Source organism: Thalassophryne amazonica, chromosome 7, assembly GCF_902500255.1.
Source record: "Thalassophryne amazonica chromosome 7, fThaAma1.1, whole genome shotgun sequence".
Classification (NCBI taxonomy): domain Eukaryota; kingdom Metazoa; phylum Chordata; class Actinopteri; order Batrachoidiformes; family Batrachoididae; genus Thalassophryne; species Thalassophryne amazonica.
In genome coordinates this window covers 78,890,569-78,905,042 of record NC_047109.1, presented here as the reverse complement: position 1 = coordinate 78,905,042, position 14,474 = coordinate 78,890,569, and the positions used below count along the sequence as shown (strand labels likewise).

At 42.1% G+C, this 14,474-nt stretch overlaps 1 protein-coding gene across 1 annotated transcript in view; it reads left to right on the top strand.

Moving 5' to 3' along the window:
• The window catches only part of LOC117513477 (aryl hydrocarbon receptor nuclear translocator-like), a 50,606-nt gene that overhangs the window by 19,346 nt on the left and 16,786 nt on the right, over positions 1–14,474 (top strand). The window contains exons 6-10 of the mRNA XM_034173657.1: positions 2,076–2,289; positions 3,243–3,345; positions 3,439–3,504; positions 4,453–4,538; positions 4,681–4,757. Coding sequence (XP_034029548.1) covers positions 2,076–2,289; positions 3,243–3,345; positions 3,439–3,504; positions 4,453–4,538; positions 4,681–4,757 — 546 coding nt within the window. The remainder of the gene's footprint in view (positions 1–2,075; positions 2,290–3,242; positions 3,346–3,438; positions 3,505–4,452; positions 4,539–4,680; positions 4,758–14,474) is intronic.

Here is a 14,474-nt window from a genome sequence, read left to right as displayed (position 1 = left end):
GTGTGTGGTGTATATGTATATGTGGTGTATATATATATATATAATGTGTGTGTGTGGTGTTGTGTATATGTATATATGTGTGGTTATATATATATATATATAATATGTGGTGTGTGTGTGTGTATATGTATATATGATATATGTGTATGGTATATCTATATATATAATATAATATTTGTTTGTGTGTGGTGGTGTGGTGTGTGTGTATATGTTATATTATGTTGTGTGATATTATCTATTTATATATATATAGGTGTGTGTGTGTGTGTGTATATGTATATGGTTGTGTATATGATATAATATATATATGTTGTGTGTGTATCCTGTATTATATATATATATGTGTGTGTGTATATAGTATTCTATATATATATGTGTGTGTGTGTGTGTAGTAGTAATATATTATATATGTGTGTGTGTGTATCATGTATTATCTTATATATATAGGTAGGTGTGTGTGTGTGGTGTATAGTATATGTAATTATATATATATATGTGTGTGTGTGTGTATATGTATATATATATATATATGTGTGTGTGTGTGTGTATGTATATATATATATATGTGTGTGTGTGTGTGTATGTATATATGTGTGTGTATATATAAAACGAAACAATAAAATTTCTCCTCAGGCCACCATGTTAAATCCCCATATAAACCACATTTCCCATAATGTGTATCCCCTGTGAATCACATCGTTATTCGTGCAGATTTTCACATCTGTAGAGACAGAAATTTTTATTGGCCGATATTGGTATTTTTTCCCCAAAGTTATTGCACATGTCTAGAATTTTATATACAGTATGTCAGCATTTTCCTCAACTGCATAGTGTGGGGAAATAGATTAGTCATTGATGCTTTGAGTTTTTTATTGTGGCATGTTACCTGCTTCCTGACAGTCTGTGGTGACTAGTTCTGGACTTCACTTTAATGTCTGCTTGATGTACCCCGTTCTTCCCATTGGCAAAGATTAAAATAAAATCACAGCTTGTTATGCAATTCAAAGTACTACCATACATGGAATTCACAGTAGTAGTAAGGTCAAACTTGATAATCTTATCCAGGCATATTAGATCAGGGATATTCTAGAAACCCCTGTAACGTAACCCACATGTTCTGGTTGTGTCCGAAAACTGTTCAGCTCTGGCAAAAGCAAAGTCGCTCTTGCCCCCTTCAATTAAGGCCTGGTTGAATGATCTCTTGTTTCTTTTGAAACTGGAAAAAGTTTAAGTCTGCCTGCCTGCCACTCATGTGGTCACAGAAGCCACTGTTTTTTTGTTTGTTTTTTTTCCCCCCTTTTAAATTACTCCATTGTTGTGTGTGTGTTGTGTGTGTGTGTGTGTGTGTGTGTGGTGTGTGTGTGTGTGTGTGTGTGTGTGTGTGTGGTGTGTGTGTGTGTGTGTTTTGTTTTCCCCTTCCTTTGGTTCATTTTTGGAGTTTGTTTTGTCAATTGTTTATACTGTTCATATGGTTAAATAAAATGTATCAATTTGTATAGACTCTTCAGCTTCTGGGGCATGGACCCACTGCCTCAGGATTTACTTTTCCTCAGACTTCTCTGTTACTGACTTGCATCCCTGAAGATTGCAGGGTTTTTTTTTGTTTTTTTTTCTGTGCTGAATTGATTTTAAATTATATATTTGGGTACTGGTTTTTTTTATTTTTTTATTTTTTTTATTAATTAATTAATTCATTTGTGAGTTGTCCAAACTATAAACTTTGTATATTGTTGTTACTGACTGAGGCAAGGTTCGGTAATCTGAAAGTTCTGACTCTGTCCCCAGCAGCTTGTCCAGCTCTGCAGTTGCAATGTATAGCTAATGACATCAGTAGGTGCTTCCAAAGTTGGAGAGCCATGTAGATACTGGATTTGTTACACTTCTACAGATTTATATAAATAATGGTAATGACACGTGTTACAGGTGACACATGGCTGTCAGTTTGGGGAATCTGAGTCAAAGATATGCACAATTAATGGCAGATGGGATAATTGGTGTAAACTGGTGTAATACTCATGATACGTTAAAAGTACGTAATTCACTTTATAAACTGCTTTTGTGCTATATCTGTGTAGGAGCTGAAACACCTTATCCTGGAGGCAGCTGACGGCTTCCTGTTTGTGGTGTCGTGTGAGACGGGTCGCATTGTTTACGTTTCAGATTCCGTGACACCTGTTCTCAACCAACCACAGTCTGAATGGCTTGGTTCTTCCCTGTATGACCAGCTCCATCCAGATGACACAGAAAAACTCAGGGAACAACTCTCTACGACAGAGACAAACAACACAGGTATGAACCAAAGAACTACTTCCATAGCTTTAATCCCACATTTGTATGAGGTCGATATGGACAATGTGCCCCAAGCTTTAGCAGTTTTAGGGCTTATTGTCTTTCTCATAGACATGGACACTTGGCCTTGCTTGTGGGTTTAGCTCAGTGACCTGGTTTGCATAAAATAGATTTCTCCTCTATTTTGACCCCGCCTAGCTGGTGGCATAGCAACCACTTGTCGCTGTAAGCATGACACATGCACATGCCAGTGCCAACAACATCCTGCTTTGCTACTGCAGGGTAATAACCAAAAATAAATTTGAGCATAGAATAGATTTTTTTTTTTTTTTTGTGCTCAGAGAGACGTGAGCATGCAGAGAAATGAATCCCATGGCTGTAGGTGCTGAGATTTTTTTTTTTTTTACTTATATGTACAGATTAATCAAAGCAAATGAAACGGTGGGAATGGATTACATGCTGTGCACACACGTAGCACATCAAGCCCTACAGATTTTTCTTTTCTATGGCTCCTCTGTTGCTCTTTGGCTGTACTTTGGACATCGTTATGCACACTTTGGATATCTGGTCCTTTAAAGCCACACAGCCTCTTTTCTTTTTTTAAATATGGCCATTGGGTATTGCGAAGACTTTGTGTCCATCTGTCTGTGCTCTGCATAAGTCCAGTCCTATTACTGCCAGAGTCTTCAAATTGACAGGGAACATTCTTGGGACACAGACCTTGGACAAGTTCAAAGATGGCCAACCTTGACCTATTTTAAGAGGTTGTGACAGCCATTCCAGCCATCCTCTGCCCAAGGATCCTCTGAAAAGTGTACATTTAGAGTTAGCAGCAAATTCTCACAGTCAGAAGACCCAGAACATGTTTTTAAGGCTATGCAGAAATCGTATATTTTGTTCATATCAGTTGTCCTGTGATTGCCTAAAGATACGATTTTTCCTCCTCCTTTAAGGGAGAATGCTGGACTTGAAGACAGGAACAGTAAAGAAGGAAAGCCAGCAGTCTTCAGCCAGAATGACTATGGGAGCCCGTCGATCATTTATCTGTAGAATGAGGTGCAATTCATTGTATTAGAAATTTTGTAGTTCATTGCCTACATTGTGTATCTGAGTGCACAAACTATTCATATGTTCTGTTTATCTTTGCAGATGTGGTTCGTGTTCAGTGGAGCCATTGTCTATGAACAGATTGAACCTCCTTAGAAATAGAAACAGGTGAAAGAAAATAATTCTTGAAGTAATAAAATATCTGTTGCAATTTTTGAAGAAATAATATAATGTTTAGCCTAGGAGAAAGAGGATGTGTATGAACACTGTTTGTTGACATTAGAATAGGATTTTGAGATTATTAAGACACCTTGACACTGGCACGCAATATGGCGTGCAGTGAGTAAAGTCGTCATAAACTGTTGTAAACTGTGCACACCCGTGTGCCAGTGTGAAAAGAAAATTTTGAAATGTTCGAAACTTCTGGTATGCATTAATTTTGTGAACTAGTCATGAACATTGTGCAACCAGTTTGACAACACTGCGTGTCAATGTGTGCAGGCCATCTGAATGATTATGAAAAACAGAATTTTACATTACTTAACTCATAAGAAAGAATGAAAATGCAGCTGTTTTATCAATCCGTTACTATATATATATACACTCAACAAAAATATAAACGCAACACTTTTGGTTTTGCTCCCATTTTGTATGAGATGAACTCAAAGATCTAAAACTTTTTCCACATACACAATATCACCATTTCCCTCAAATATTGTTCACAAACCAGTCTAAATCTGTGATAGTGAGCACTTCTCCTTTGCTGAGATAATCCATCCCACCTCACAGGTGTGCCATATCAAGATGCTGATTAGACACCATGATTAGTGCACAGGTGTGCCTTAGACTGCCCACAATAAAAGGCCACTCTGAAAGGTGCAGTTTTTCTGTCGATATTTTCTCAGTGATTCTGGGAGCAATGAGAGAATGGTTTCATCAGCCAAGTTCTGAGAGCAAATGTGTCATCTGCAAAATGATTGTTATATATAGCATGGAGTCAAGCAGGACAAAGTTTGGCGTCCACCGGGACGCATTGGCACAACGAATTGTGCGGCAGTGCGAGGCTCAAATTTGTGCAGGTATCAAGGTGCCTTTACACATTTACTGTCGTCACAGGATTGGTTTGGGTGCAGCCAAGGAAGGGGAGCCACAGTACGTCGTGGTCCACTGTACCGGATACATAAAGTCTTGGCCTCCTGCAGGTAAAACCAGCAGTACTTATTCATAGTGAATGTAGGCACCTATGTCAAACATTCAGAAATGTAACTTTCATGAATATTAAAATGTACCACCTTTTGTTAGTTACATCAACACATTTGCTTTATGATGTTTTATGTGTCTTAGGAGTGTCATTATCAGAAGATGAATCAGACAACACTCAGGGGAGTCGCTACTGTCTCGTTGCCATTGGGAGATTACAGGTATGATGAGGTCTTGGGGATAGAAGCCTTTAAGTTTACATAACCTGAAAAAAATGCAACTCACCATGATACCTGTGCACTTCATATATGGAATTTACTCAAACGCCTCGCGGGCCTGCAATTTTCCATAAGGAGGGGGGAGCATTTATTGATGTTCATGCACGTGCATGCTGTACACAATACAGCCTCATGGTACGTACAAACATACGTATTGCATGCAAGAGAAGCAGTGCAGACTCAAAACGGATGTTTTTTTTTCTGCATGCAGTAGCTGCTGCACAATTACATAAAATGGCTCCACGTAAACGTTGCAACTCTGCAGCATTCAAGCTAAAAGTCATGAAAGAAGTGGAAGAGAACGGGAAGCACCATGGTCCTCAGATTTTCCAAATCGATAGAAACTCATCCGGGAGTGGTGTAGACACAAGGATAAGCTTGCAACCCTGGCCAAAACACAATGGCTGCCTGGTGGCGGGGGAAGAAGATGCATTATCAGGACATTGAAAAGGAACCGATGAGATGGTTCCAGGAAAGGAGAATGGCAGGCATTCGCGTGACAGGGAAGGGTCTGAAATACAAGGCACTGCAGCTGCATAAGCAACATGGAAACCAGAACAAAGTTGATGACATTTTGTGGCAATGAGGTAGGGCTATTTCATTTTCATTTTACTCTGTTCTCTCAGGAATTCATAATTTCATGACATGCAGTATGCTGAAAAAAAATCAGGAGGCCCTTTTAATTGGGACGGTGGGCTTTAATGGTGTACGTGGTGTATTAGAAAACTAACCGGCAGTTTTATAAAAAAAAAAAAAAAAAAATACTAGATGGATTTGAATCACGTGCGATTACACCAGACATGCTTGAACCCGCGTGCGCATGCGTGAGTTTTTTCATGCGTGTCGGTGACGTCATTCGCCTGTGGGCAGGCTTTGAGTGAGCACTGGTCCAGCTGTCTCGGCTGAAATCCTTTGTCCGAGACGCTGCTGGAGACGGCGCGCGTTGCTTTATCAAAATTTTTTCAGGAACTGTGAGGGATATCCGAGTGTACACTATTCGAGCAATTCTGCTGGTTTTCGGTGAAAAGTTTAATGGCTGATGAGAGGTTGTGGAGTTTCTTTCGCTTTAAGGACAGCTCACAAAGCGGATCGGCGCGGCGCGGTCGGAGATGGCGTCCGTCTGGCTGTTTCGAGCTGAAAACTTCCTAATTTAAGGCTCTGTTCACCCAGGACGTCGTCAGAGAACAGAGAAGTTTCAGAAGAAGTCGGCATGAGGAGTTTATGCGGACATTCCACTGTTAAAGGAGATTTTGTAATGAAAAAACGTGCGAGCAAATTCGCTGAGTCGGTTCCGTGACAACGCCGCAAATCCGTCTGCGCCGCGACAAGAAAAACACCTCCGTGTTGAAAACCATTTGTAAAATTCAGGCAGCTTTTGATGGCTTTCAACAGGTGAGTATCTGAGAAATTGTTTAACAGCTGGGCATGTTCCAACTTGTCTGTTAAGGTTTCCAATGGAGATGTTTTTCCTGTCGTGACCCCCTGCGGTCGGGTCCGGCCCGACATGCGAATCTGCCCGCACGTTCTTTCATTACAAAATCTCCTTTAACAGTGGAGTGTCCGCATAAACTCCTCATGCCGACCTCTTCTGAAACTTCTGTTCTCTGACGACGACCTGGGTGAACAGAGCCTGAAATGTGGACGTTTTCAGCTTGAAACAGCGAGACGACGCCGCCTCGGAGCGCAGATCGCCGTCAGGTGCCGTGGGCCGTCCTTAAAGCGACACTTACAGACCAAAATCTCTCATCAGCCATTAAAATTTTTACCGAAAACCAACTGAATTTATCGAATGGTGTCCACTCAGTTGAGCCTTACAGTTTTTGAAAAAATGTTGATCAAACAAAACAGCAGTCTCTGAGCCATTCCTAAACAATGAAAAAATCGACGAGAGGGTGGGCCACTCCTCACTCAAAGACTGCCCACAGGCGAATGACGTAACCGACAGGCGTGAAAAAACTCTTGCATGCCCACGAGGGTTCAAGCATGTCTGATGTAATCACACGTGATTCAAATCCATATGGTTTTTGAAAAAAATAATAAGGTCGGATACTTTTCTAACAGACCTCGTAAATACGATAAACAAAATTTTATTAGTGTGGAAATGTAACCTTTAGAACACAGAAATTTTGCTGACCTCAAATATAAGCATTCCAAGACTAAAATTTCCTTTACAGGTGGAGCTGTAGACATGTACTGTTTTCAAAATCATATCAACAACAGCTTGAAATACAGTGAGGAAAATAAGTATTTGAACACCTTGTGGTTTTGCAAGTTCTCCACTTAGAAATCGTGGAGAGGTCTGAAATTTTCATCTTAGGTGCATGTCTACTGTGAGAGACATAATCTAAAACAAAATCCAGAAATCACAATGTATGATTTTTTTAAATAATTTATTTGTATGTTACTGCTGCAAATAAGTATTTGAACCCCTACCAACCAGCAAGAATTCTGGCTCACACAGACCTGTTAATTTTTATTTAAGAAGCCCTCTTATTCTGCACTCTTTACCTGTATTAATTGCACCTGTTTGAACTTGTTACCTGTATAAAAGACACCTGTTCACACACTCAATCAATCACACTCCAACCTGTCCACCATAGCCAAGACCAAAGAGCTGTCTCAGGACACCAGGGACAAAACTGTAGACCTGCCCAAGGCTGGGATGGACTACAGGACAACAGGCAAGCAGCTTGGTAGAAGACAACAACTGTTATGATTATTTATTAGAAAGTGGAAGAAACACAAGATGACTGTCAATCTCCCTCTGTCTGGGATTCCATGCAAGATCTCACTTTGTTGGGTGAGGATGATTCTGAGAAAGCTCAAAACTACACAGGAGGACTTGGACAATGACCTGAAGAGAGCTGGGACCACAGTCACAAATATTACATTAGTAACACATGATGCTGTCATGGTTTAAAATCCTGCAGGGCAGCAAGGTCCCCCTGGTCAAGCCAGTACACATCCAGGCCCGTTTTAAGTTCACCAGTGACCATCTGGATGATCCAGAGGAGGCATGGGAGAAGGTCATGTGGTCAGATGAGACCAGAATGGAGCTTTTTGCAATCAACTCCACTTACCATGTTTAGAGGATGAGAACAACCCCAAGAAAACCATCCCAACTGTGAAGCATGGGGATGGAAACATCATACTCTGGGGGTGCTCTTCTGCAAAGGGGACAGGACGACTGCACCGTATTGAAGGAGGATGGATGGGGTCATGTATTGTGAGATTTTGGCAAACAACCTCCTTCCCTCAGTAAGAGCATTGAAGATGGGTCATGGCTGGGTCTTCCAGCATGACAATGACCCCAAACACACAGCCAGGGCAACTAAGGAGGGGCTCCATAAGAAGCATTTCAAGGTCCTGCAGTGGCCTGGCCAGTCTCCAGACCTGAACTCAATAGAAAATCTTGGAGGGACCTGAAACTCCAAACCTGAAAGATCTAGAGAAGATCTCTATGGAGGAGTGGACCAAAATCCCGGCTGCAGTGTGTGCAAACCTGGTGAAAACCTACAGGAAACGTTTGACCTGTTGTGAAAAGTGTAGGAACACGGACCCACAACAGGGGGCGCAAATGAACGGACAATGGAATAAGCCAAATATAACAATTTAATGTTGTGAATGTGCACAACAGAGCAACAGACAACACAGTTGAGATCAACAGTCAAATAAGTTACGGTGATGTGTGAGCAGGCTCGAGGATAGAAGACGCCCATCCAGAAAAGAGCCGGATCCCACACGCCTTCCACTCCACCGGACCTGAAGCAATCCTGGAGCCACCAAGCGCTGGGGTCCCCTGGTGGCCACTACCTCCGGCTGTCAGATCGGGTGCTGCTGGCAGGAAGAACAGACAGGTGATGGTGGGTGCGTGAACACCCAGCAAACAGTTCAACATAAAGGTGGAAAGCACCTCTACCTCTCAATCACAATGCACACGGAGCTCATACAGATCCTGAAGTCACACTAAACAGAGTCTGCAAACTCAGAATTATGTCAGTCAGCACAGAAGTAAAGACGTTACCACTGTATGACACCAAAAAGGCTGAGACGTTTACTTGTCGGTAGACGATTTCTCGGCAGTGAGGTGAAGATGCTGCCCCGCTCTTATGGAGGTGTGGATGATGGTGATGAGTGACAGCTGGCGTTGTTGATGAGTGACAGCTGCCACTCCCGGTTGCTCCGGCGCCCTCACGTCCCTGAAGCCCGCACTTCAGGCAGGACGCCCTCTGGTGGTGGGCCAGCAGTACCTCCTCTTCAGCGGCCCACACAACATGACCTCTGTAACTGCAAACAAAGGCTACTGTACCAAATATTAACATTGATTTTTACAGGTGTTCAAATACTTATTTGCAGCAGTAACATACAAATAAATTATTAAAAAAATCATACATTGTGATTTACAGATTTCTTTTTTTAGATTACGTCTCTCACAGTGGACATGCAACTAACATGAAAATTTCAGACCCCTCCATGATTTCTAAGTGGGAGAACTTGCAAAATCGCACAGTGTTCAAATACTTATTTTCCTCACTGTATATACTCACAATCCACAGGCTTAGGGCTTCGTCACTCAGAAGACCATGAAGAATGCACTCCATCCTGAAAATTTGGATGACCACAGTGAAGACATAGAAATTATGCCATTTTCAAGTTCATTTTGTTTAAATTTTCCCAAGTGCTTTTTTAACAAAACAAGAAATTTTCATTACAACATTTCTAAACATCCTAGTTTTGTTTTGGATGCTTACATTATTTTACTCTGCACAAAGAAATGAATTTATTCCACAGAAATCAACGACTACCACTATTAGTCCCCTGAAGAACGATCCAGGGCTGTAGAACCTCAGTTTATATACAGATTTCCGTCAGAATTTGTTTCCATGTTCTGTTTATTTTGTCATATAAAACCATGAACTTAAAAAAAGTATGTGACCCTGTGTAGGTGCCACCTTCTGCATCAGTCCATTATAGCAGTGCTAAATCCAGTGAGTCCAGTGTCTTTAAGTATTTTAAGCCAACACATCATGAGGACATTAATTGTTGAAGCTTTGTAGATGGAATTCTTTCCCATTCTCATTTGATGTACGACTTCAGTTGTTAAACAGTCCGGGGTCTCCGTTGTCATATTTTGCGCTTCATAATGCGCCACACATTTTCAGTGGGCGATAAGTCTGGACTGCAGGCAAGCCAGTTTAGTACCTGCACTCTTTTAGTACGAAGCCACGCTGTTGTAACACGTGCAGAATGTGGCTTGGCATTGGCTTGCTGAAATAAGTAGGGAGGTCCCTGAAAAAGATGCTGCTTGGATGGCAACATGTGTTGCTCCAAAACCTCGACGTACCTTTCAGCATTGATGGTGCCATCACAGATTGTGTAAGTTGCCCATGCCATGGGTACTAGTTCACCCTTTGTGCTGGTAACAATTTGGATGGTCGTTTTCCTCTTTTGTCTGGAGGACATGACGTCCATGATTTCAAAAAACAATTTGAAATGTGGACTCATTAGACCACAGCACACTTTTCCACTTTGCATCTGTCCATTTCAAATGACCTCGGGCCCAGAGAAGGCAGTGATGTTTCTGAATGTTGTTGGTGTATGGCTTTTATTTTGCATGGTAGAGTTTTAGCTTGCACTTGTAGGTGTAGCGATGAACTGTGTTAACTGACAGTGGTTTTCTGAAGTGTTCCTGAGCCCACCCCGTAAGATCCTTTACACAATGATGTCAGTTTTTAATGCAGTGCCGCTGGAGGGATTGAAGGTCACAGGCATTCAGTGTTGGTTTTCGGCCTTGCCGTTTACATGTAGAAAGTTCTCCAGATTCTCTGAATTTTCTGATTATATTATGGACTGTAGATGATAGAATCCCTAAATTCCTTGCAATTGAATGTTGAAAAACATTGTTCTTAAACTGTTGGAGTATTTTTTTTTTCACGCAGTTGTTCACAAAGTGGTGAACGGATGAGCCTTTTGGGGATGCTCCTTTTATACCCAATCATGACACTTACCTGTGGAATGTTCCAAACAGGTGTTCTTTGAGCATTCATCAACTTTCTCAGTCTTTTGTCACCCCTGTCCCAGCTTTTTTGAAATGTGTTGCAGGAATCCATTTCAAAAAGAGCTAATATTTGCACAAAAACAAAAAAATTTATCAGTTTGAAAATTAAATATCTTGTCTTTGTGGTGTATTCAATCGAATATAAGTTGAAGAGGATTTGCAAATCATTGTATTCTGTTTTTATTTACATTTCACACAATGTCCCAAATTCATTGGAATTGTATAAGCCGCACTTAGAATTTGATAAATGTAGAATGAAAGCAGACATTTTGAACATGTCCAAGGTTTGAATGCATCCTCTTTGTCCCTGGAGAACACACATGCAGCATTTCTGATAAGTTGTGTAGGTTCTGGCTTGGCTACCCTGTGTTTTGTTTCCCTGCTTATGTTGTGGAAACATGGCTGTGTGTGATGTGGTTATTATCTGACAAGCAGCATTGGTCCTAGTGGCTAGCAGGGCCCTATGATAGCAGTAAGGTTTAACATGGTTTGATGTGAATAAGTTCTCAACTCAGTCACATGGGTTGTGCAGCAAGTACATTCTGAATGCCGGTCCCAAGCCCGGATAAATGAGGGTTGCATTAGGAAGGGCATCCGGCGTAAAACAAACCAACCCAACTATGCAGACTAAAAATCAATTTTCCATACCAGATTGGTCGCGGCCCCGGGTTAACAACGTCCGCCACCGGTGCTGTTGCCCAACAGGATGCCGGTGGAAATTGGGCTACTGCTGGGTGAAGACGACAAAGAAGAGGAGGAGAACGTTTCCGCAAACAGCGGGAGAAGAAGAAAACTACAAGGGTGGAAATGAGAGTGGGGACTTCGAATGTTGGTAGTATGACTGGTAAAGGGAGAGAGCTGGCTGATATGATAGAGAAGAGAAAGGTAGACATATTGTCTGTGCAAGAGACCAAGTGGAAGGGAAGTAAGAGCAGGAGCATCAGCGGTGGGTATAAGTTGTTATACCATGGTGAGGACAGGAAAAGAAATGGTGTTGGGTCATTCTAAAGGAAGAGTATGTTAAGTGTGTTGGAGGTTAAGCGAGTGTCTGACAGGGTGATGAGTGTGAAGTTGGAAATTGAAGGGGTGATGATGAATATCATCAGTGCATATGCCCCACATGTAGGTTGTGAGATGAAGGAGAAAGATTTCTGGAGTGTGTTAGATGAGGTGGTGGAGAGTGTGCCCAAGCATGAAAGAGTGGTGATAGGAGCAGACTTCAGTGGGCATGTTGGTGAAGGGAACAGAGATGATGAGGAAGTAATGGGTAGATATGGTATCAAGGATAGGAATGGGGCAGGACAGATGGTAGTTGATTTTGCAAAAAGGATGGCAATGACTGTGGTGAATACCTACTTTAAGAAAAGGGAGGAGCACAGGGTAACGTATAAGAGTGGAGGAAGGTGCACACAGGTGGACTACATTCTTTATAGGAAATGCAAGCTAAAAGAAATCAGAGACTGTAAGGTGGTGGCAGGAGAGAGTGTCGTTAGACAGCATAGGATGGTTGTTTGTAGGATGATTTTAGAGGTAAAGATGAAGAAGACAGTGAGAGCTCAACAAAGGATCAGATGGTGGAAGCTGAAGGAGGAAGACTGTTGTGTGAAATTTAGCGAGCAGGTGAGAGAAGCACTGGTTGGAGGGGAAGCAATTTTGGACAACTGGAAAAGTACTGCAGATGTGGTAAGGGAAACAGCTAGGACAGTACTGGGTATGACATATGGACAGTGGAAGGAAGACAAGGAGACTTGGTGGTGGAATGAAGAGGTCCAGGAAAGCATAAGGAGAAAGAGGTTGGTGAAAAAGTTTTGGGATAGTTGGAGAGAGATAAAGAAAGTAGACAGGAGTACAAGGAGATGCGGTGTAAGGCGAAAAGAGAAGTGGCAAAAGTGAAGGAAAAGGCATATTGCGAGCTGTACAAGAAGTTGAATAGGAAGGAGAAAAGGACTTGTACCAATTGGCCAGACAAAGGGACAGAGCTGGAAAGGATGTGCAGCAGGTTAGGGTGGTAAAAGATGCACATGGCAATGTGCTGACAAGTGAGGAGTGTGTGCTGAGAAGGTGGAGGGAATAGTTTTGAAGAGCTGATGAATAAAGAAAATGAGCGAGAGAAAAGACTGGATGCTGTGGTGAGAGTAAATCAGGAAGTACAAGAGATTAGTAAGGAAGAAGTGAGGGCTGCTATGAAGAGGATGAAGAGTGGAAAGGCAGTTGGTCCAGATGACATTCCAGTGGAGGCATGGAAATGTCTAGGAGAGATGGCAGTAGAGTTTCTAACCAGATTGTTTAATAAAATCTTGGAAAGTGAGAGGATGCCTGAGGAGTGGAGATGGAGTGTGCTGGTTTCTGTTTTCAAGAACAAGGGTGATGTGCAGAGCTGCAGTAACTACAGAGACATAAAGCTGATCAGCCACAGCATGAAGTTATGGGAAAGAGTGTGACAGCGGTGAGATGCGCAGTCGGAATGACAGACTCATTCAAGGTGGATGTGGGATTACACCGAGGATCAGCTCTGAGTCCTTTCTTGTTTGCAGTGGTGATGGACAGGTTGACGGATGAGATCAGACAGGAGTCCCCATGGACTATGATGTTTGCAGATGACATTGTGATCTGTAGTGAGAGTAGAGAGCAAATTGAGTCTAGTCTGGAGAGGTGGAGATATGCTTTGGAGAGAAGGGGAATGAAAGTCAGTAGAAGCAAGACTGAGTACATGTGTGTGAATGGGAGGGAGCCCAGTGGAATAGGGCAGTTACAAGGAGTAGAAGTGGTGAAAGTAGATGAGTTTAAATATTTGGGGTCAACTGTTCAAAGTAATGGAGAGTGTGGTAGAGAGGTGAAGAAGAGAGTGCAGGCAGGGTGGAGTGGGTGGAGAAAGGTGGCAGGAGTGATTTGTGACTGAAGAATATCAGCAAGAGTGAAGGGGAAAGTTTACAAGACAGTAGTGAGACCAGCTATGTTATACGGCTTAGAGACGGTGGCACTAACAAAAAGACAGGAGGCAAAGCTGGAGGTGGCAGAGCCGAAGATGTTGATTTGGGAGTGACAAGAATGGACAAGATTAGTAATGAACATATCAGAGGGACAGCTCAGGTGGGATGGTTTGGAGACAAAGTCAGAGAGGCGAGATTGAGATGGTTTGGACATGTGCAGAGGAGGGACCTAAGGTATATAGGGAGAAGGATGTTGAGGATGGAGCCACCAGGCAGGAGGAGAAGAGGGAGGCCAAAGAGGAGGTTTATGGATGTGCTGAGGGAGGACATGCAGGTGGTTGGTGTGACAGAGGAAGATACAGAGGACAGGGTGAGATGGAAACGATTGATCTGCTGTGGCGACCCCTAACGGGAACAGCCGAAAGACAAAGAAGAAGAAGAAGATGTGAATAAGTTCTCACTAAATTTGAACAAAACTGAATTTATGGTGTTTAGCAACAGTAGACTTAATTACCAGGTGCAGATAAAGATACAAGATGTAAACATAGAGTATATGAAACAAATTTAGCTGGAAACAGCAAATTAGGTGCATTCACACTAAATTATCTAGAAGTATTTCAGTTATGGCAAAAGCAAAGCATATGTTGGATAACAAATCACTTCATCGTCTGT